Below are 22,845 nucleotides of genomic sequence, written 5' to 3'. Positions count from 1 at the left end.
TTACTCTTAGTTTGTCTTGGATGAGCCTGCCAGTTGGGAGCACCCAGTGCAGAATCTTACCCCATAATGGCAATAAAATACCCACTGTTGCCCAGCAGGACCATCGAGAATGATACAGAACTATAGTGGAGGGATTTGATCTGAAGAATCACGTGGCTACCACAAATACAAATTGCCTTTGATATTTTGCTGTCAATGCACTTTTTGCCAGCATTGGGCATGCTTATGGCTGCTTGAAACCTTTACAGCTGGACTGGAAATGCATTGCCTGGAGTCAGTTTCGGAAGTGATAATCGCTCAGCCTCACAGCAGCTCGTTACGTTTGAATTTTGAGAGTCAGCCAAGTTTTTAAAGTTCACAGCACTGGGTAATCTGATTTGCCTTATATAACTGCCCCACTCACCTGAAAACTAGACAGTCTAATTAATTTTTTTAAAAGTACATTTCAGTTTGAAAAAGGTTGATTTAGGCCATAACACCCCCCACTCCCAGCCCCAACTTTGCAGTGTCAGTGGCTGGCACTAATCAGTAAATCAAACTTATTGCTAAGGTCCATGGAACACCATCGGTGGGGAGAGAGGTACAGTTTAGTGCACTGAGCACAGACCAGGGAGACAGGAACCCCCACCTCTAATCCTGGCTCTGACACTGACTCCCTCTATGGCCTTGGTCAAGTCCCTTAGGGCCTGATCCTGAGCCCACTGAAGTCAATAAAAAGATTCTAATTGACTTCAGTGGGCTTTGGATAAGGTTTTTAATCTCTCTCTCCTCAGTTCACCTTCTGTACAGTTAAGATGCAGATCAGAGCTGTGCAGAGGATAATTACATTTCATGAAGGATTTTTAAATTTGGCTTCATTTTGAATTGGAATGAAACAAAAATTTCAAAATTCTCCAATAAGGTAAATTTGCGCAGTGGGGGGGAGTTGGATCAATCAAAATGTTTTGTTTTGTTTTATACTTTGTTAAAAAAAAAATTAAAATATTTCACAAAAAAACCAACCCCAAAAGGTTTATTCTGAAAAATGTCAAAATGGGACATTTTGATATTGTCAAATGTTTTTGTTTTCACCAAAACAAAATGTGGGTGAAATCAACAGGGATTTTGCAAAGCATTCTGATTTTGAGGGACCTGCATTTTCCAGCAAAAAATGGTTTTGTTGGTCTTCTGAGCTCTAAAAATGATGAGTTTCTACCTGATGTAGAATTAGTGAATTAAAGCAGCACTCTGAGCCTCACTTGGGAGAAGATAGTGATTGCCCAGTACATTTTTAATTTTTAAAAATGGCCCCCGGAGCACCTCTCTCCAGCTATTGATGTCTGACAGGCAGCCTAGGCCTCCCTTGTGGCAGCAGCAGGCGGCAGCCAGGCATCTGATGGTACGTCTGCACTGCAATAACTCACCTGTGGCTGGCCCACATCAGCTGGCTCGGGCTGTGGAGTTATAAAATTGCAGCCCAAATGCCTACACTGCAATTTTATAGCCCCACAGCCCAAGCCCCATGAGCTGTAGTCAGCTAACACGGGCTAGCCGCGGTTGTTTTATTGCATTGTAGACATACTCAGAAGCCACTGGGTTGGGTATAAAGACCGTAGGCTCCTCCATTCCTTCTGGGGCTTGAAGAAGCAGGATCAAGCTACACCCTCCTCCAAAAAACACCAGCACTAATGGTGGGGGCAGGAGCCTATGTTCCCTTTGCATCTGAAGGAAATAGCAGGTGTGGGGCATGGGCAGATGGGCACTCTGCCTGGAGGAACAGTCACAGGAGAAATGAGAATGGGAGCAGCCCCTTTTAATACAATGGGAGCTGGCTTCCCATTCCCCTCCATTCAGGCAGAGGGCCTGTCTCCCCTCACTGTTGAGGGAAGAGGGGCCTGTGGCTGGCCAGCCCATCTTTCACCCCTGTTGTCCTAGTGAGATGAATTCCCTCACACTGAGCAGGGCTAGTGGCGTGTGTGTGAGGGGCTGGCCAGTGGAGGATGTACACACAAGCTGGTGTCTATTCTTAGTGAAATCTGCTGCTCTCTTTCTCCGTTTCCCCTGTGACCAGGGCTCTTTGGGATGGGGATACTTGTCCTCCCCGATCCCCACAGGGGTCCCTCCCTCTGCCAGTACCTCTGCTCCTATATTGTTCCCTGTATTACTGCAGCATGCAGGAGTGTTTGATGCTTCTACCCCCCTTGCATTCCTAGGCTGGACAAAGGGATCTCTCTATGTCCTTCCCTTGCTAGCTGCTCAGCAGCCCTGCTGTCTCCTGCGGAACAAGCTTGTAGGTTCCCTCCCCAACTCAATCAGCAGGGGCTGGTGCTTAAAGAGTTGATTGCGGGGAGGGTCTTAAAACCTTCCCCTCACAGCATATGGAGCCTGGAGAAATGTGGTGACTGTATCTGGTTACTTCACCTTTTAAGGTCTGAATCATTCTGTGGAGCAGAGTTCAATCGGCTTGTCACTTGGCAGTCAGTTGCAACTGGAGTGGGCTGGAGATTTAACCTAAGAATGCAGTGGGCTTGGATGTAGCTTATAAACAAGGATGCCCCTCACTAGCCTGATCACATGTTGTTGTCCTGTTTTCTTGTTATCTAGTTAAAGTCATTGTGTGAAATCCTGGCCACCCTGAAACGAAAGGGAATTTTGCCATTGATTTTAATGGTCCCAGATTTCACCCATGGTAGCTAATTAAAAATGCCTGGCTTATTTGGATCTGGAGACATTCCATGCCTCTCTTTTAAAAATTAGAACCAGACTGGACTATAACTGAATGTATGTGAGGGTGTAATAGCATGCATTCTGAAAGTCATTTGTGCACAAACAGGGCAGCAGATTTTTTGAGATGCATGTCAAATTGCACTTAAATATTTGAATGAGGAATCAATTTGCAAAGGCTGAATTATTAAATTTAACAGTTACTGTGGATGTGATTATTTAGGACGTCAGAGGCTGCAATAGTTAAGTTAAATTTGCCATTAAAACTCAAAGAATATATCATGAACACCCATGTCTCTATGTTTAATGTTTTTATGAGACTTGAAGACAAAGTTGACCTGATCATCCATTACTTACTCCAGGGCTGAATTCTATCCTCAGCTAAACATGTGCAAATCCCATTAAAGTCAATGGAGTTGGCCTTTTAGAGGCGCTCCTTTCCTTTGCCTTTCTATTTAAAGCTTAACAGCGTCCTTTGTAACAGAAGACATGATATGAAAAACTGGGATCAATGTCTTGGTACTGATTCAAAATGCTGAAGTAGACCACATTTCAACAAAGCCCCACTACGTACTATACTCCTGGAATGGAACGCAAACGGCAGGGCTGAAAAAGGCACTTATTTGGGGGGGGGGGTCTGGTTTTCAAATGGCTGCTTTGACCTCATAAAATATTCAGTTTCTCTGCTCTTCTGGCAGGTGCGATACCGAGAAAAATATTGTTCCTACACCCCGGAGCGTTAATGCAGGTGTCTTTGGGGGCTCAAAAATAATTCCGTGAGAGGCGTTTCTTTTATGAAGGGGACTATGATTTGCCACCCTGTCACTCTTAACCTTTGAACCAAGTTGGGAAAGGTGGTAATAGATGCATAGGGGATACCCTGAGGATATTTGTTCGTGGATTTTTGGAATATCCTCTCTCACAAAAACATTGCATCATGGGTAATGGGCAGGAGCAGGAGTTTAAAGGGACATCATCAACTTAGAATTCACATCTGTCTGAGAATGCTGTTGACTATAGTAATGATTACTACAGCTGAAAGGAGCTAGTGAAAGAAAACTATTTTTCCAGGTATTTTTATGTTGTATATTTGACAACACTTTGTGTGTAGTCAATTTCACTTTTCACCTGTTTAGTCAGTTAGCAGTGGAGCAATTACGACTTGAAGTGATCCATATAAAGATGAACAAAAGAGAAGAAAAACCTTTATAACAGTTCTGAAGCACTTTAAAAAAAACAACAGAATATACTGTTTCAAGAGTCCCTGTAAAATAGAATATTCTGAAATTAGTTTTCAAAAGTTTAATTGGCCAGTTTTAAATTCCTCCTTTCAGCTTTCAAGTCATCCTCCTATAAATAGGATAGCAACTGTGCTATCTACATCCTTTACTGTTACACATTTGTTCCCTGTCTGTGCTGAAACAATATTGCCCCAAGCCATGACTCACTGTGGATGGGGCTAGCAGGTAACTGACCACTGGGCACTGTAGAGAAGGATGAACAATGTTATAAACTCTTTTATAAAGCCATACTGTTGGTCAGGATGGTTTTATAAACTCTTTTATAAAGCCATATAGTTGTGTGCCACTCTCCAGGCTGGCCCAGGAAACAGAGTTAGTGCCCTGGAAGCAAAAACCATGGGTAAGAAGCTACGTGAATCGTGGCTATTGGTGCAATGGCATCAGCACAAGTGCAGGGAGTGACTCTTTTCTTCTCTCAGATCTAGATTCTTAAATGCCAGTCTTACCATTCAATTAAGGCTCCATCTACACTTCTGTTTACATTGTTTCCTGATAGAGTTCTAGTTCTAAGCACAGTTCAAAGGCACTTCAGGTGAAGATGTTTATAACACAGTATAGTGGGCCTATATGGAAGTGGCAAACCAATGTGAAGGCTGTTTCTAATCTTAAAACATGATTGTTAAAACTAGTCTCAGTCACTTGCTGGAGGATTCTCTGCTCCTTGAAGTCTTTAAACCACGATTTGAGGACTTCCATAGCTCAGACATAGGTGAGAGGTTTATCGCAGGAGTGGGTGGATGAGATTCTGTGACCTGCGTTGTGCAGGAGGTCGGACTAGATGATCATAATGGTCCCTTCTGACCTAAATATCTATGAATCTATGAGAAAAAAAATAGTTTAGCCTGAAGCTTTTTTTTTTTTTTTTTGGTGAACAGTGTTGTAAACCAGTTGAGGACCCTGTGTGGATGGAGCTTAAAAGGATCCGGTGATTTCCTGGCTAGGAAGGATCAATTGAGGTATCTGCTACCTGGAACCTAGCTTGCTTGAGCAGCAACTGTGCGGTCAGTGACACAAAAGAGAAAGCAGAGAGTGATCCCATCTGCTCACTGTGCTGTTACAGAGCTTCCATTGCCAAGGCTCCCTGAATTTCAGTGACTGACCTCAAATGATATGCCCTGCTGTTGTGAGGGATGGCATGCAGCTCCAACACTGGCGTGCCCTGCACTCTTACTAGGTTGTCCGAAGTTAAGGAGTCTGGAATCCGCTGGCTGGCAGAGTTCTCAGGGTGCCTAGCCAAGTGATTCTGCCAGAATATTTAGGGAGCTTTGTGCATGCATGGCAGTTGGAAAGATTTAGTTCTGGAAACACGGCCTTTATGTGATCTGAGCTTGAGAACATAAAGGTCTGATCATGTTTCCCACCTGCCAGTTTGTAAAATAAGTCACTGACACGCTGTCTGTTAGCTGGACCTCTGGCATGTAATCTTGTTAGAACCCAACCCGTTTTCTCAGTGAACTTTAGTTCACAGTTTGTGCACTGGGTGTGAAACTCTTAGCTGACAGAACCATTTAAAAGTGGCTGTGCTTGATTTCAAATGCAAATGCCAATCCTCTGCTGCAGAAGACTTGGTGCTCAGGATTATTTCTGGTTGGTATTGTGTTAGTCTGTATTCGCAAAAAGAAAAGGAGTACTAGTGGCACCTTAGAGACTAACCAATTTATTTGAGCATAAGCTTTCATGAGCTACAGCTCACTTCATGCATCCGATGAAATGAGCTGTAGCTCACGAAAGCTTATGCTCAAATAAATTGGTTAGTCTCTAAGGTGCCACTAGTACTCCTTTTCTTTTTAAGGGTACAGTGTTAGTCAGACTGTCTTTGAACAGTTTGACATTCTCCACCACCAAAAAGTAGGGGAGATAAATGAGATTCTATGAAGTGAGAAGATCCATGGCTGGAGCCTCTCTGAACTTTTGCACTGGGAGCTGTTTGCACCATGCTTGCCCAGTAATCCAATACAGTACTGCTTTGGCATAAAACTGGAGCCTACAGTTCTTCTATAGGTTGAGTTCTACCATTAGATTTCCCAGTTCCACATATCTGTATTTAAGCAGAACAGAAAAAATAGTCCACATGCTGCCTCTTCGCTCTAGGTTAAGTGTCTAGATTTGTGCTACTCAGATGCATGGTTGTTCCATATCTGAAGCTAGGTTTAGTGCATATGGTGTTGGTTAAAGATGCAAAGATTATCTGCAGTGCTATCGTCGGCACAGGAGTGACAACTACATCTCAAGTTGAATAATAGCTTCAACTTTAAATCCCTGTTTTCAGATGGTTATAATGTCTGAACCCTTCACCTTTGGTGATTTCCACCTGAAGAGGAATTGTTTGGGAAAGTTTGACCAAATATAACTCAGTGGCCTGGCAATACAAGGACAGTGAAAAACACTCGCCCCATCACACGCAAAGAAAAAACCTTGTAACTTTTTTTTTTTAGCATCGCTGGTGCCAATTTGGTTGAGGGAAGAATGTTTACTGAGAAGAGCCTTTTTGACTTTCGATGACAGATCATTTTGATGTCACTGACTTATGAGCCTTTGATAATTGCACTCTGTGCATTCACAGTAAATTCTGAACAATGCTAGCACTAAGCTTGTAAAGTGAGCAGTTAAGGAAGATCATATGGTGCATGCAAGCCTGGGTAACTTAGCTGAGCATTTGACAAGATGAACAAGATGGGTCTCAGATCACTGGATAACTTCTGAGCTATAAAAACAGATGGCTGTTGGTGACCCCTCCACTTTAATAGGAATTGTACATTACAAAATAACTGGTTAGAGAGTATATGTTGGGAAGCTGCAGGGTTTTTCCGCAGGGAACTGGTTTGTTTTTTATAGTAGTAAAGTGGTTTTTTAGAGTGATATGTATTTGCAGCCTTTATCTTAACTCTTTTTTTCTTCTATCCAGGCTGATTTCCTGTCTTCTGATTTCATGCACTATATAATTTCCCTTTCGATTGAAAAGTAAGCAAAGTCTTATAGACTCTTCAGTATCAAATAAGTGGAGCAAACTGTCAGATTAATTTAATGTGTCTGGAGGAGCAGGACTAGGAGAGAGAGAGAGTGTGTGTGTGTGTGTGTCCACCTGAGAAACAAAAAAAGTTTAGAATGAGATATTAGTACCTGTGAGTAATCTGTCAGAAGGATAAGTCCTTTCACCACATTCATAGGATCTCCAGTTGCCGAGAACATTTTAGACATTAAATCTCCATACCCCTGGAAAAAGGTAACGGGCCTGAGTTGAACATCAAACAAGATTGCTGACATGCCAGCAAAGGACTCCAGGTTTTCCTCGCCTTCATCAGCAGATGCAGCTATTATGGCTTCTAGGCCTTGAGCTTCAATCACAACCTAAAAGGCAAAAGTGAGACACTATCCATGACAAAGTGCCCGATCTGGAATTTTAAACACTACAAGGATTTCTAGTACAGAAGAGTTGAAATTTAAAGTTAACTTAATTTTTTTTTAAATTTTACTTTCAGTGAAAAAAGCATCTGATCATAATATAACAGTGTTTCAAAGCAGTAGGAGAAACAGACAATAAAGTAGTCTCATAGCAGCTATTGCCATTAATTAGATGTGGATGGAATTTGCGCCTAGCAGGTAGACTATATAGTCTTTCCCTAGAAGTAAAACTTTGGATCTGTTCTATAAGGAACTACCTTTCTTTTGTATAATACATTTGCCTCATTGTCAGCAGTTTTTTCTGTTATTGGCATATTCTCTGCCTGACACAATAGTCCTTACATGCACAAACCCCCATGGTTTTCAATGGGAGATACGTTAGTTTAAAGGCTGCAGGAACAGGCCCATATGCTAGCTCAGTGTTTACATAGTGCATGGCAGTTACCTGGCTGGCATGAAGGTGAGCATTTTTATTGAAAAGAAAGATGTTCATGTTACTACTTCTTAAAATCCCAGAGCCTGAGTAGAGGATGTCAAGGCTGTATGTGGATGATGCATCAGGACCACCTTAATCGACAAAGACACCAAATATTAATAATGCCTGCAACTAAGTCAAGTGACCAGCAATATAAACAGGCTTAAAAAGCTATTTTTCTGGTTACATACGTGTCACGTAGCCAGAATAGGCAGAAGAAGACCCAGTCTTGGAGAAGCGATCATAGTTATGAACAACCATGTCCTTCAGAACTTTACGAATCATTTTGCTGCATTATTTAAAAAAAAAAAAAAACTAATTTGCTACTGCACTGTCTTCCATGAGAACATTAAGACTGTCAGCCTATTGGGAAAGAGAAGATTTAGCTTTGCACAAACTACTCTATGCCTGACTCAAAGCCTACTGAAGTCAATGGGAATCTTTTAATTGACTTCACAGGGCTTTGGATCATCAGTTCCTAAAACCTGAAAATAAATAGATAAGGGATAATAGATGGTATTTCAGAAACTGCCTAAGAAATTTAGGAGCACAAGTCCCATTGAATCGCTTAGGTACTTTTGAAAATTCCACCCAGTGTTGATTATTTCCTTTCTTTCTTGAAAGAATTTTAAGGTCCTAGATGGACAAACCCCTGGGGAGTAAAGTTCCTATCCACAGAACAGGTGGTATCTGACTTTTTGGTGCTTCACTTTGCACCTTTAATGTTCTTTTGAATGTAAGATTTTTAATCTGTCTATATAAATTGATATTTCAATAACAGAAATGTAAAAGATTACGACTGGAAGATTTTTTGTTAAATACCTGGCTTAATTGTTGAGATACTTTTATAAGGTCTTGGCCACAGATCTGGGTTTGGTTGCAAGAAGGTTATCAGTTAAAATGGTTTTATTTGAAAACTAACAGTCTAGAATGAAAGATATTTCAATGATTTTCTTTTAATACTGCAACTTTTCAAAGAGCTTCACTTTACAGAAACACAAAACATAAGCTCCATCGAACATCAAGAATGAAGACCAGGTGGGAAGATTTTCAAAGGCACAACTGGCAGGAAAGCACCTAACTAATCGAAAATCAGCAGGGAGCTAGGTGCCATTTGTGCCTTTGAAAATCTCCTGTCAGGTGTTCAGTGTCTGCCCCTGGAATATATGGATTTTTTTTAAAATGGCAGTAGCCAAAAATAGAAAGATGAGCATGTGCCCGCTTATGATCTCTTAAAAACTACACATTATTTAGCCATTAACTGAATACCCTTTGTTTTTATCCCGTCACATTAGTACGGAGAGCAATAAGTAAAAAACTGTTTGTTTATATCTGTGTACGCCTGTACATTTGTGTGTATGTGTGTGTGTGTGTATATATATATATATACACACATATATTAAACATAATGTACCTTGCAGGCATTTCAAAATGAAGTATATCTTGGACTAATGAGAGCATGTACTTGTTCATTTCCAATGGCAGTTCTCCAATCGAAAGCAAGAGGTTTTTCACTTCCATGTAGGATGGGTTACTGCTGAAGATGATGGCAGCTGCCGTGGTTCTGAGGGTCTTTTCATAAATTTTATGATTCTGGTGATAAATCCTGTTCATGGTTTCCTTCACCTAATCATAAAACAGAATATTCACCTAATAAATCACAGGTATCCATAGAAAATGTACAGCTTGGAATCATACTAATTTATGAAGTCAGAGATGCAAACACATAGCCTGAATGCTGTCAAGTCTAGGTCCATAGCTAATACATTCAAGTATGTTTTAATATAGTGCTTTTTATGCTCCCTGTGTCACTTTACACATTAAACACTAATAGTACAGTGATTGTGCGAGGAAATGGCACAGCCATTATGTTCTCAACAATAGCTCATACGCACAATAGCTCATACTTACACATTAGCACTGTCAGCAAGATTGTTGGCCAGAACATAGTGGAGGAGAATTAATACAATGCTGACAATGGCTAAGGAGATTTCTATAAATGGTTAAGAGAAGAGGTTTCTTAAAAGTAATCATACATTTCCCACAAGCTAAGGATTGTCTGCTATTGAGGTATCTTACCATGAAGGGCTGCAGAGCTACTTCCTAACTAATGGAGTGACAGAGAGCGAAGCAGTCATGGCTTGCTGATGGACTGAGATGGTTGCGTTGTGAAATTGCATCATGGCAATGCAAGGTCAGCAATGGTTGGTGCAGAACAGCAACAGAAGTACACAGTGCAATGCAGTGATGTCTGGATCTCGCTCTGGGGTAATCTTCTGTAGTTCCATTTGCCATTATTTCTCAGTATTCCTCTTAACCTATCCCTTTCCTGGCTGCTGGGAAGGAAGACAGAGGTACCTCTCTCTCCTCCTTGCCACCCATTTTCCTTAGCTACTTGGGGGGCAAGGAAGGATCCTGTTTACTCTGATTCACATGTTCAGCATTCCCTCTAATGTCTCTTGTGTGCCATACAGCAAAGTGAGCACATCTGTGAATGGAGTTCAGATCAGAGCCGGGATCTCCACATGCTGTACCATAATTGTTGCATGTGACTCTAGAGCCGATTAATTCTAGATACTGCTCAATGGGAAGAGAGAGAGGTGTAGAGATCAAAACTGCCATGAACAGTTTTCTGGCTACACCATGAGAGGGTATAAAAGACCATTTATTGAAAGAAAAAATATCTAGTGTAAATTGAAATGGGGTGAGACATGAAGAATGGGCTCCACTTAATTTACATTTGATTTTAAATGTCCTCTCTTGTACTTTTTTCCTTGCAGTAAATCTTCTCACCTCACTGGTGATGAAAGAGATGCCATATCTCTGCAGAGCAGTGGCAGCAATGTTACTGATGGGCCCTTCTCCTGACTCAGCATATTTTAGCAGCAGTGGAATTCCTTCAGGCAGAAGGGCGTTCTTCATTGCCAGCAGGTACATCTTCACATCATCCTCTTTCTTTGCCCTGTCTAATCCTCCTAGGATCAGCTTCTTAGCTCGCACAACAGCCTGAAAAGAAAACAGATGCCACATATAAGACTTGATCCTCTGAGCTGCTAAGCGCTTCCTGCAAGGTGCTAAGCGTGGTCAATGCCCATGTGAGTTGGAGCTGTAGGACTGGGTCCTGATACTTTTGGCTGGTTGAAAACATAGTTGGTCACATTTAGCAAAGTTACGACTTTTCAGCTGCATACTGAAAACTTCCTTGAATCGACAGGCATGCCCCGATGCATGAGCCCTAAACATGCCACTCACTTAGCATGCACGTGTTGGTTCAAGGAACTTACAGACTCCACTGTTGAGGCCAACAGACACAATTTAAATAATTGTGACAGAAAAAAATGACACGGGAAATGTTCCTTCTTGCCTATTCACACAGTGGTATAGGAATGCATGGCACTTAACAGAAAAATAAAAGGTGTAAATCCTTGGGTGCTGGCTGGATGCTCTTCAGCAGTGCAAAGGAGTCATACATCCAACAGATCTGGCCAGCTGAGGATTCCTTGTCCCTCAGGTTGCTATACTTCTTGTCACGACCCATAGAATGGCATAGAATCAGTCCTAGGAGCTCCCTGCACTGAGCACAGATTAGATACAGTCCAGCACTGGACCAATATTCCTGTTCCAGTGAATTTGCTGTTTCTATGTTTTAGGTAGACCCTGACTGCACAAAGTTTTCAGGGGATACCAAAAACTTCTGCAAAACCAGACAAAAGCACCACGTCTACCGCCAGGCTCGGAACATACAGGCATTTGGGATTAGAGAGAGGTCTGATGTTAGTTACCCTAGTGTAAATCAGGAGTTATTAGAGTTATCTGCGTTCCCAAAAGATGTAAAGGAGATCAGAATCTGACCCCCAGGGCACAAAATAAAACCTGTTCTAAAGGAAGTCTGTCCATCACATTCATGGTAGGTGTCTGTAAGCTATGTTAAAAACCTGAGGGCAAATTCTGAGGGATGCTTGCATGAGTTTTAGGGTGACCAGATGTCCCGATTTTATAGGGACAGTCCCGATATTTGGGGCTTTGTCTTATATAGGTTCCTACCCCTGTCCCGATTTTTCACACTTGCTCTCTGGTCACCCTAATGAGTCTCCCAATACTTTCAGCAGCGGTTGTGCATGTGCATCCAATGGCAGAATTTGGCCAGTAGAAAAACAGCAAATACTTACTGGAAGTTTGCAGCCTCCCTTGTCACACAGCTTTTTGATGAGTGCACCAACAATGATGGTAACAGTTTCTCTGATTTCACTATTTCCAATCTGGCCCTGGAGTCTATTCTGGTATTGAAAGGGAACACTGTTAGCCTTCACATCTAAATAGAATGGTACAAATCCTGCAATGTGCTGAGCACCCTTCACTCCTGTTGACTTCTCTGGGAGAGGAGGGTGCTCATTGCCTCACAGGATCGCACTCGTACTCAGCAGAGTACTGCTCTGCTGTCGGGTGTAATAACCAAATGTAGTTTTTTTCCTTTTAAGTTTCATTCAGAATATCTGGCCCAGCAGTTCCTTATGAAGCTGATGTTTAAAGCCTGATATCAACAGATAATAGAAATACTTAGCTCTTATATATTTCATCTATGAATTGGTATACTCACAAGAACAATTTGTAAAATGTTGCTTGATCTGGTAGTCTCTAGGACAGGGGTGGGCAAACTACGGCCTGCCAGCCATTTTAATCCATCCCCTTGAGCTCCTGGTGGGAGCGAGGTCTGGGGCTTTCCCCGCTCCAGCCAGGGAGCAGGGTTGAGGGCCACTCTGTGCGGCTCCTGGAAGCAGCAGCATGTCCCTCCTCCCGCTCCTACGCATAGGGGCAGCCGGGGGCTCTGCTTTGCATACTGCCCCCACCCCAAGTGCCACAGCTCCCATTGGCCGGAAACCACGGCCAATGGGAGCTTTCGGGGTGGTACCTGTGGACGGGGCAGTGTGCAGCAGAGCTGTTTGGCCACGCCTCCACGTAGGAGCCGGATGGGGGACATGCCGCGGCTTCGGGGCCACTTGAGGTAAGTGCTGCCCTGAGCCACTCCCCAGTACCCCAACCCCGTGCCCCAGCCCTGATCCCCCTCCCGCCCTCCGAACCCCTCAGTCCCAGCCTGGAGCACCTTCTTACACCCCAAACCTCTTATCCCCAGCCCCACTCCAGAGCCCGCACTCCCAGCTGGAGCTCACACTCCACCCTCACGGCCCCAGCCTGGACCCCCCTCCTGCACCCTGAACTCCTCATTTCTGGCCCCATGCCGGAGCCCACACCCCCCAGCCAGAGTCCTCACCCCCTCACGCACTCCAACCCCAATTTCATGAGCATTCATGGCCCACCGTATAATTTCTATACCCAGATGTGGCCCTCGGGCCAAAAAGTTTGCCCACCCCACTCTAGGAGAACTGGGATGTATCTACATACTGTTATGTAATAGGTTTTCCGTGGTGTAAGCAGAGGTGACATTTTACAAAGTAGATATAGGTTCTGCATCTGAAATCCTATGCATTGTGGGTACTGTATGAGCCACAACCTGCAGCAGAATGTGCACACCTCAAAGTTGTGAGGTGATTGGACAACGCCCCTTCCCTCCCCTCTCAGCGTGGCTTAGGCTCTTTGAGTAATAAATTAGCTTGTGTTTTTTCTGCCATTTTGGCTTACAATTAAAGATTTCAGTAGCAACTCATTGGGGTGGGAAGCAAATCCACAGGCATATAGGAACCGCTCCTGCAGAACAGAGCTGCTTCCATTCTTAAAGTCCAGGAACTCCAGCATGGCCTCCAGTGAGGCTGGGGTCTGAGCAGAGGTTACAGCATCCACCAGCTGAGGACTGTAAAGGGAGGAGTGGAAATTAACACATTATTGAAGTGTGTTAGGCAATGTATTGAAAAGACACTGCTACTTACAGAAACAAAGAGGTTGGGCTATTGACAGGTCTTATCATGGCAAGTAAATCACAGGTAACATTTATTACTCTTTTTGGCTGCTACTGCTTTCAGCATTTACATTTTTAGCAAAACCAGTGCTCCTGAAATCTTCCAGAGCAAGACAGTTGAAGGACAGCAAGGGGTATCCATACACATAGATTATATTTTGTTTTATGCCAGTACAGAGGAAGAGTATGACAAAAGGCTTAGAAGTGTTCTGAGTGTTTTAAAACCCACAAGATTAAATCTGAAAAAGGAAAAGTGTGTCTGTAAAAAGAAAAGAGCTATAACTCCAGATGAAGGGGTTTCCACTCAGCGTGAGTTCCAGCTTTGATTCTGTTGTTTACCAGAGATCACACTGTCTGGGATGCTATACAGTTGCCAGAGGCATCTAGGGGCTGAATAATAAACTGCAAGAACATGTTATTGCAGAAGCAAACACACTATCATACCAAAACTTCCCCTTTCATGTAGATAGAAAAGTGTTAACTATTACAGATCTAGCATATCCCTAATATGACTACACATGTATGTGTATGAGTTACTCCCTCCCATGTACCCACCCCACATTTTTTGTGTTTTGTAAACGCTTTATTAGACCATAAAAGGTTGCTCTTGGTGACTTACAGTACTGCATTTCTTTCACTTCTAAGAATTTGAAGTATCTCCTCTTTTGTAGCTTCCCTGAGGTTCTGAATAAAGGACAAAAAACTTCTTGTTGCTTCAGCTTTGGAAAGGTTTTCAGGTTCCAGTTGTTTCCTGATAGCCTGCCAGTGCTCAGAAATCTGCAAAATAATTAAACAAATTGATGTCAAACCTTACACACTGGTCTCAATTCTCAGAAATCAGTCCCATGATAGCTATGTTGAGTATAGTTTATACTAGCTGAAATCTCATAAACTGGAGATTCCTTAGATAGATATCACTTAATATGCCTCTGCTATGGTACCATGTGTTCCTTAAAACTTTTCCAGGTCTCAGCAGCCTCTGTAAATATAGTGTTCATATGATTTGGCTCTAGTTTTCTTGAAACTTCACGATAGAAAGAAATGTGAAATGCCACACTGAAATTATTTTTAGAAGGTGGCACTTTTGTAAGAAGCCTTTGCATATGCCCCCGTAAGACTTTCCCTTTTCTGTCTTCTACAGTTGTGTATGGTGAAGAGGGGTAGCAATTTGTGACTGTTTTATAAAATGGTAGTTAGCAGAGTATTGGAAACAGGATGATTTTGCATGCTTTCAGTTGTTGAATCATTAATAATATTTTACATGTATATAGCACGTCATCCCAAAGTATCTTTAAAGTGCTCCACAAACTATATCACTGAAATACATCTACCTCTGCTGTGGTGGATAGCAATCAAGTGGGGCACAGCATGCTGCACAACAGTTGTGGAAGGGAAAGGGAGTGAAATTTAGGCCAAGATAAAGAGTCAGTCAAAAGTGATGCACCAGCACTACAGGTACACAAGAATTGCCATACTAAATCAGACCAATGGTTCCTCTAGTCAAGTATCCTGTGCACAAAGGTGGGAAGGACAAGATACTTGAGCGGGAGGGGCATGAAACCTTGCAGTAGGCAGTTGTGGGATAATATGTCCAAAAGAAAAGTTTCTTCCTTCCTTCTGTGGTTAGAGATTAGTTTATGTCCTGAATTGTGAGGATTTATATCCCATCCAGTTGTTGTCATCCTCTCTCTCTCTCTTTTTTAAATCCTTACTGTTGTACCTCCGGATGTTCCTGTTAGTGATATAAATGTCCACTCCCTTTTTTCAATCCAGCTAAGCTCTCTGCATCAATTTTATACATTTCCAGACTTCCCATTGCTGTATTTTAGAAGCCCATGTTCCACATTAAGAAATCTAGAGGTTGAGAGGGTTACTTTCTTTCAGACACCCTTTGTAAGAAATCTGTACAGGTATTTTGACCTTTTCTCTGTTCTATCACCTGCCTCCACTTCTGTTATCTAGTATTATCTAGGACATTCCTTGGTGAAAACTCATCTGTTCTTTTCAGCAGTGTTTATTGCAGTTCTCCAAAGTGGGAAATCACATCAATACCAGTTCAATCTTTGCTAAAATATTCTATCTTCACAGGGTTTGTATTAAGCTAGAGCACTTAAACCTGCCTGCAAACAGAAATATCATTTCAGTGCTACAGAGTGTAATTTCCATGAACTGTAACAGACAGTAATTAGGCAACAATGACAGAGGCACTGGATATTTCCTGGGGATTAATGACCATCTGGGAGGAATTGATGGCCTGGGGCACAGATGGCCTGGGGCTGTTAATCTCTGCTGGTCACTGATACCCAGCATCAAGGTCAATATTGCTATTGTAAGCTGAAAATGAATAAATATACATCACAGAGAAATGGATTTTTGTGGTGAGTGACACACTTTGGTTGGTGTGCTCTAGACAATCAATGTCTTTTGCATTACACTAGGTTACTCTAAATCATCTTTTAACATTCATCCAGCTTTAATGATTCTTTTGCATCTTCTGGCAGCTGACCAGTTTGAGGAGGTTAGGCCCCAAGAAGAACTTGGGGTCTCGAATTCATCTGGTCATTAATTGCCAGGAAATGCTTCACCTGTTGCAGTTAGAAATCATGTAAAATGGATAAAGAAAAATTATAATGCAGTTACTATTTTTATGTGTTGACAAGTTAATAGTTAAACTACATGAGAAGCAGCTTCAAATTTCAACTGTGACGCCTGGGGAAAGTTCCTTAAGCCAAAATTTTCAAATGTGCGTGACTAAAGTAGCCATCTTAATAAATGGCTTGATTCCCAGAAATGTTGAGCACCCATTTATATAAGAACAATGATTGCTCAGTACTTCTGAAAATCAAGTGACTTATGTGAGGTGCCTAAATATGGATTTGCATGCCTAACTTTAAGCCTCCAAGTTTAAAAATCTTGGCCTTCCTTTCTCTGTATCTAGGTTTCCTACTTGTAAAATGGGGATAATGGTTACTTTTACTAATCCTAACCACACCTAAGTGAGCTAGGTAATGTTTGTGAAGGCCTTTGACAATGTAAAGGTGTGTGGCATACTATATCAGAGTGGTATTCATGTATATTATGACATGGAAGTACTAAATATTATGATGTTGCTGTTCTGGATGTCGTGTTCTGTTTATAGACCCAGTCTTTGTATAGCAGTTACAGTAGAATACGGCAGGGAAGCAGGACTCCATTGTCAGCGCTCCCCTAGGTTTATAGTGAGAATGTCATGCCTCATTCCTCATGCAGTGCTCTGTAAAGATACTCAGTGATTTTTAATTTGGCCTGGAAATTATCTCTACAACTATTATGACAAATTCAGATCCAAACGATTTGACCTCAGCTCTCGCAATAAGAAGTGAGAAACTGTTCAGTGTAAACATTCATAAGCAGAACCCCATGGGGAAGGAGGGCACCTCTCTTTCTCAACTGTTTGCCTCCCATCGATGTACCCGCCCCTTGAGAACTTCTTTATTACTCATGCAATATCCCTTCTGTTTCAGATTTCCCCAACTTATGTTTTTTTAACTTCTGTGCAGCTATACAAACTCTAGGAAAAAAGACAACATTACAGCATGATTTTACTGCCAAATAATTTACACAGGCTCCAGGACAGAAAGGTATTTTAAGTGCATGAATAGACCATTAAAAGTGCTTAAAATGATGCACATACTTCAGTATCTTGCTGAATTGGAGCCATACCTTCCACATCAAAAAGTTTTTAGAATCATAACTTCTAAATTCTAGGGTATCAGTTCACTGAAAAAAAAAATCAGTTATCATAGTATCAGTTAAAATATTTGTTGACAATATCAATACACTTTTTTAAAGTAGCTTTTATCTTAGATTTTGCTAGTGTGTAAGTCAAATCTCAAAAAGCAAGATTGTTTTGCTCGAGGGAGTGGGAAGAAAGGTTAGACTTTCAAAAAAATACATATAAAAAGGCCCATTTTATTTTAAAGTGATTCTAATTAATACATTTAAGAATTTACTTGTAAATTCTCAGAAACTTCATTACCTATTGTTAAGAATATGTGCTGTAAGTTTAGAGGGAGATACATGATATTATTCATAGAATACAAAAGGGTTTAATTCCACTTCAAGTGCAAAACTCAACTCAGCCTTGGTTGTTGACTCACTACAGCACTACCATAATGTTCAGAAGTTTGGGGGAATTCCTGGGGCATTTATAATGATATATTACACATCTTTCTTTGGGATATTTGTTGGATAGAAATTTCTTTTTCAAACCTGTTCTACTCACCTCCTTGAATTTAAGTCTCTAACAGTGTGTTTACTTACTGAGGGACAGTTTTTGCATTCAGTCTTGACTGGCTCTGCCACTAGTGGAACTGCTATATAATTAGGGTCCAAAGTCTTGATAATGCTGGCAACCTGCTTCCCAGCAATCACTCCAGGGCCAGCTTCTGTTGACTTCAGTTCCAGTTTCTGCCTGCACAGCCACATATTGAAAAAACACTGTTAAGTCGGAATGTGTTTTGAAGAAATAAATGAATCATGTCGAGAAAGAAATATATTATCCCATTGATGTGAATCATAGAATCAATGAATTTCTCATTTGAGAAGTTATAGGAAAACACTGTAAATCTTTTTTCCATTTTAAGCTATCAGGAGGATTTAACACTAGTGGAGGTGTTGCTGGAGGGAAATGGAGGAAATTGATCTGTCTAATTAATAAGGTGCCCAAATATTAGGTTATTTTCTGGGATTCAGCTCCATAACATATGGGAAACAGCCTTCCAGAACTTGTAGGTCTAAAAATAATGCTAAGGGCTTGTCTATATGGAGACTTAGTGCACTGCAAGCTGGGGTGCAAATCTACAGTGCACTAGCTGGTTGTGCACTAACTGGACAACCCTGCCACCCAAACAGCAGTATGTCAATGCTCACTGTGGATCTTTCAGTGTGCAGCAGCAGGGTCCACAGGGTGAATTTGTGTGCAGCAGGCTAGTGAGCTGTACATTGGCACCTTGGTTTGCTGCACACTAAGTCTTAGTAGACAAACCCTAAAAATGTTCCTGAACCAATTCACTGGATATGAATGCCTCCAAACTCTGGTGGGGATCTGGGAGTCTGGACTCAGACATTGTTCCAAATTTTGCAGTTCATCCCGATCTATATAACAGGCCATGATCCAAACACCTCTGAACTTTCAGATGCTGGAAGTCTAGATGTGGAGATGCATCTTGCAGCTTGGGTCAATCTCTGTTTAAAATTCTACTAAAGAAATGAGAGGATGCAGAAATGGAATGACTCCAAAACTGGAATGTTGTTATGGCTTAATACCTCCATTAAGAATGTGATCAAAAACTGAAAAAATATCATTATCCAAAAAAATCAGCACTCTTTAAAAAAAAAATTCATGGACACCCTGAATTTTTCAAAATGGTCTGACCAGCTCCAACTATTATTATTTCATTATTTATTATTTGCGGCATGATAGTACATTTGCGCCCCATTGAACTAGGTACTCCACAAACATATAGGTTGGACAGAAATCCTTTCTGAAGAGTTTATGGTCTTGGGCCATGATCGTGCAGACACTTTACTCACACAAGCAGTCTCATTGCAGTCAATGGCACTGCTTGCATGAATAAAATACACGTGTTTGCAGACATGAGCCTTAATTTAAGACAAGACACCACAAGTGTGTATAACAAACAACAGGAAATAGTGAGGGAGGGAGAATGATGACAGAAGTGACTGCAAAGTATAGTTACATACACTAAATATATACACTAGTTGATGGTTTTCTATTTTTAATTATAAGGTTAAGTAAACATCTAAAATACATATAATTAATTATTCCTACCCAGCCATTATTAGTTGGATTTAACAGTTAAACATTTAAAAAAATCAAATTAGCCACCTTACTTGGAAACTATTTTGGCATTTGTTGTTTGCCGGAAATTCAGAGACAAAACATGATTCTCTTCTGCTCTCACAGATTTAATAAAGCTGTCTTCTAGGACATAAATAGTAGCAGATGTGGCTTTTGTACTGACGTCTAAAAGCTGAAAAATAATAACAAACAAGAAAATAGGGCCAGATCCTACAGTCCAAACCCAAGGCAAAACTCTAACGGAACTAAGGCCCTGTTGAGGAATGTGGGACTGGGCCTGTCCCCCTGGTGTAGGAAAGAGATCTAAGCCCAGGATTGGGAGCCAAGATCTCCAGAGCTTTCATTTAATTTCTGACATGATTTCCTTATCTGTGACTATGAGCCAATCACTTCCCCGTTATGCCTCTCAAATTTTTCATTGGCAAATTGCAATAATGCTTCCCTACCTCACAGAGGTGGTGGGGAGAGAAACGGGGGGCTAGGGAATTGAATATTGCTGAAAAGACACTCAATAATTCGTAGATCAAGGTTTTTTCTTTTTTTTAAAGGCAACCACCAGAAAACAAGATTCTAGAGAAAATCAGTGGGGCAACTCCTAGGAGTCAGATTTCCTCATGTGAGTTGGTGTTGCAGGATCTGGCCCAACATTGTTGGCCTCCCATATCTAGAACATATTGTGGAAAGGAAACTAGCTATCTACTCTAATGACCTGTTCATAAACAACTTGAATTCTTTGTGGTAAGCTTGAAATACTAGGTGCTCAATGCTTAGGCCCAGCCACACTGCCCTCGGTGCAGGAGCCAAGAAGGAGCAGGGCAAATATGGCTGTATACCGCCTTTGTGCTTTATGGATCTCTACAGCGGACAAGGATTAGTTTGGGCTCTCGGGTTAGCTTGAGTACCCTTAGCATGGCTCTAAGTTGCACTCATTAGTAACAGCCCAAAGGGGGCATTTATGCTAGCCATGGATCACTAGGGCACAGATGCTTTGTGGCCACATCCATACCATACCTCCTTTGTCATGCCAGGGGAACCAGCTGTGCAGTTTGGCCAAATTTACTACCTCCCTATGCTACCAAAGTGCCATATCAGGTTAGGGATCTGGCCCTACATCTGCAGTATGTACTAAACACATATATAATAGCTGGGGAAGGGTTTACAATTATTACTAGCACGGCAAATATATAGAAGCTTTACCCACATAGAAAGAAACACATATTAATTAAAACCACAAAGAAGACAGGACATCCTGGAAGTCTCCATAGACACTTCAAGTAAAATACATCCTGGATCAAATCACCAGCAGGTATACATGTTCTAATTCCACTGATTTCAGTTGAACTATGACATTTTACACAGTTGAGGATTTGTTGGTAATGCACACAGTATTTTGCGGTAAAGCATATACTAGGAAGTCTCCTGCATGAAACATGCAGCTGTAGCATGCGCTCTACAATGCAAAGAAGGGAATAAATGAGAGCAAGTAAAGAGGGTATAATCAGAATGTATTTTAAGGTAAAACAAATAATGAACATTAAAATGACTTCCATTGGTCACACATATCTACCACTGCGTATGGGCAAACATCAAATAAACTATGGCTCAGAACTGGCTCTTTTAATTTTACACATGCTGACATGTTAGAATCTGACATGCTGATTCTTGTATTTATTTTTTCAAAAATGAACCACATTGTACCTCATTATGGCTTGTAAATCCTGTCTTTTCGATTTCACAGGTGCCCAGGGCTTTAATTTTAGTCACTTGAGTTTCTCGAGCATGGTAAGTAACATTGCATTTCCCAGAGACGTCCACCTTGAAAAAGGAAAAAGAAAAACTATTTTCAGTGTCACCCATTTCTCATTTGTTGTCATGTTTTTGATGTTTGTTTTTTCCCTCTCATACACGTACACCGTCTTTACTGGATGGCAGGCTTGCAGTATTTGCAACCTGCAGGAGTCTTAACAACATGTCCAGGGGCAATTACTTGAATCAATCTGTTGTGCTATAGGGTGCACTCCAAAGATCATCTGTTTTCTTAATTCTTGGGTACTTGTGTGAGAGGTGGTGTACTGTCCGAGGTTGATTTTCATTTTGGGTTCATTATTTTCTAGTTTGCGGGGGGGTAAGAGAGGCTGCTTGTTTTATTTTTGTTTGTTTTTAACTTATGCAAAAAGTACTTTCTCTTGGATGGGCAAAAATTATTTTTTATTAGCGGCATGTGAAGCAAAGTAAACATTAATTTAACAAATGTGAATTTTCTAAACAGTTGATGATGATGATGATGGCACTGCATTTGCCTGTGCTGGAGTGAATTTTGGCAAGACTCTGGCCTTGTCCATGTTCCAAGTTTCATGAGCTTAGCTAACCCTGCATGGACACTCTTAATTCTATTGAAACCTCACTTATGTTGATTTAGTTTAAGTTGATTCTTTAGTGAATTAAACAAAATTGAAACAAGGGACTTTTAAATCAAATTAAGTATGTCCACACAGGGGTAGCTCTGGTTTCACTAAATTAGTTTTTAAATCTTATAAAGTTAAACATCTGCAACTTTGAATGTAGCCAAACACAGTGTAACCAAAGGCTCCACCAATGATCTTTTCAATCACAAGTTCAAGTTTAAACAAAAGGACAAATTCTGTCCTGGCCTTTAAATACTTGTGAAGTAAATGGGAACCACATACATGCATTCAGGACTCTTATCAATCTGATTATCTCTATATTGCTGATGTAGTACAGTACCTCCCTGGCAGCACCAGAGTGCAGCTGTATCTGAAATAGACTAGCCAGACCTCTCTTGAGATTTTGAACAACTGCAGGTTCATTTTTATAGGAGTAGAAGTTTTTAACCTGTGGAAACAAAAACAAACAGTAAATCTATACATCTGATTAAATCAGAGAAACACCACGTGATCCCCTGCAAACTTCCTTCCAGTTTCTAGAGTTCAGCTCAGGAAACTGAGCTTATTTGACCTTATCCTGTAGTTTTTTCTTAAGCAAAACCCCACTGACTGCAGGATCCAGCCCATAACTGAAGCCTCTGGCAAAAACTAAAAAGGCCTCACTTGAGAAGACTTCCTGTATGCTAATGAGAGAGAATTTAGAAGAGAAATGGAAAACTAAATATAAGATCACAAGTGGTTCACTCTTACATGCAGGTTAAAATGGGTCCCTTACAGCATTATTC

At 41.2% G+C, this 22,845-nt stretch overlaps 1 protein-coding gene across 1 annotated transcript in view; it reads right to left on the bottom strand.

The window, feature by feature from the left end:
- The window catches only part of MTTP (microsomal triglyceride transfer protein), a 38,075-nt gene that overhangs the window by 5,392 nt on the left and 9,838 nt on the right, over positions 1-22,845 (bottom strand). The window contains exons 4-15 of the mRNA XM_074950664.1: positions 22,401-22,508; positions 21,354-21,470; positions 19,688-19,827; positions 18,095-18,245; positions 14,412-14,569; positions 13,519-13,687; positions 12,051-12,158; positions 10,675-10,887; positions 9,296-9,507; positions 8,073-8,170; positions 7,852-7,973; positions 7,125-7,352 (exon numbers count right to left, since the gene is read on the bottom strand). Coding sequence (XP_074806765.1) covers positions 7,125-7,352; positions 7,852-7,973; positions 8,073-8,170; positions 9,296-9,507; positions 10,675-10,887; positions 12,051-12,158; positions 13,519-13,687; positions 14,412-14,569; positions 18,095-18,245; positions 19,688-19,827; positions 21,354-21,470; positions 22,401-22,508 — 1,824 coding nt within the window. The remainder of the gene's footprint in view (positions 1-7,124; positions 7,353-7,851; positions 7,974-8,072; positions 8,171-9,295; positions 9,508-10,674; positions 10,888-12,050; positions 12,159-13,518; positions 13,688-14,411; positions 14,570-18,094; positions 18,246-19,687; positions 19,828-21,353; positions 21,471-22,400; positions 22,509-22,845) is intronic.

Source organism: Natator depressus, chromosome 4, assembly GCF_965152275.1.
Source record: "Natator depressus isolate rNatDep1 chromosome 4, rNatDep2.hap1, whole genome shotgun sequence".
Taxonomy (NCBI): domain Eukaryota; kingdom Metazoa; phylum Chordata; order Testudines; family Cheloniidae; genus Natator; species Natator depressus.
The sequence above is the reverse complement of the archived record's forward strand: the minus strand, read 5'-3'. Positions and strand labels throughout refer to the sequence as shown.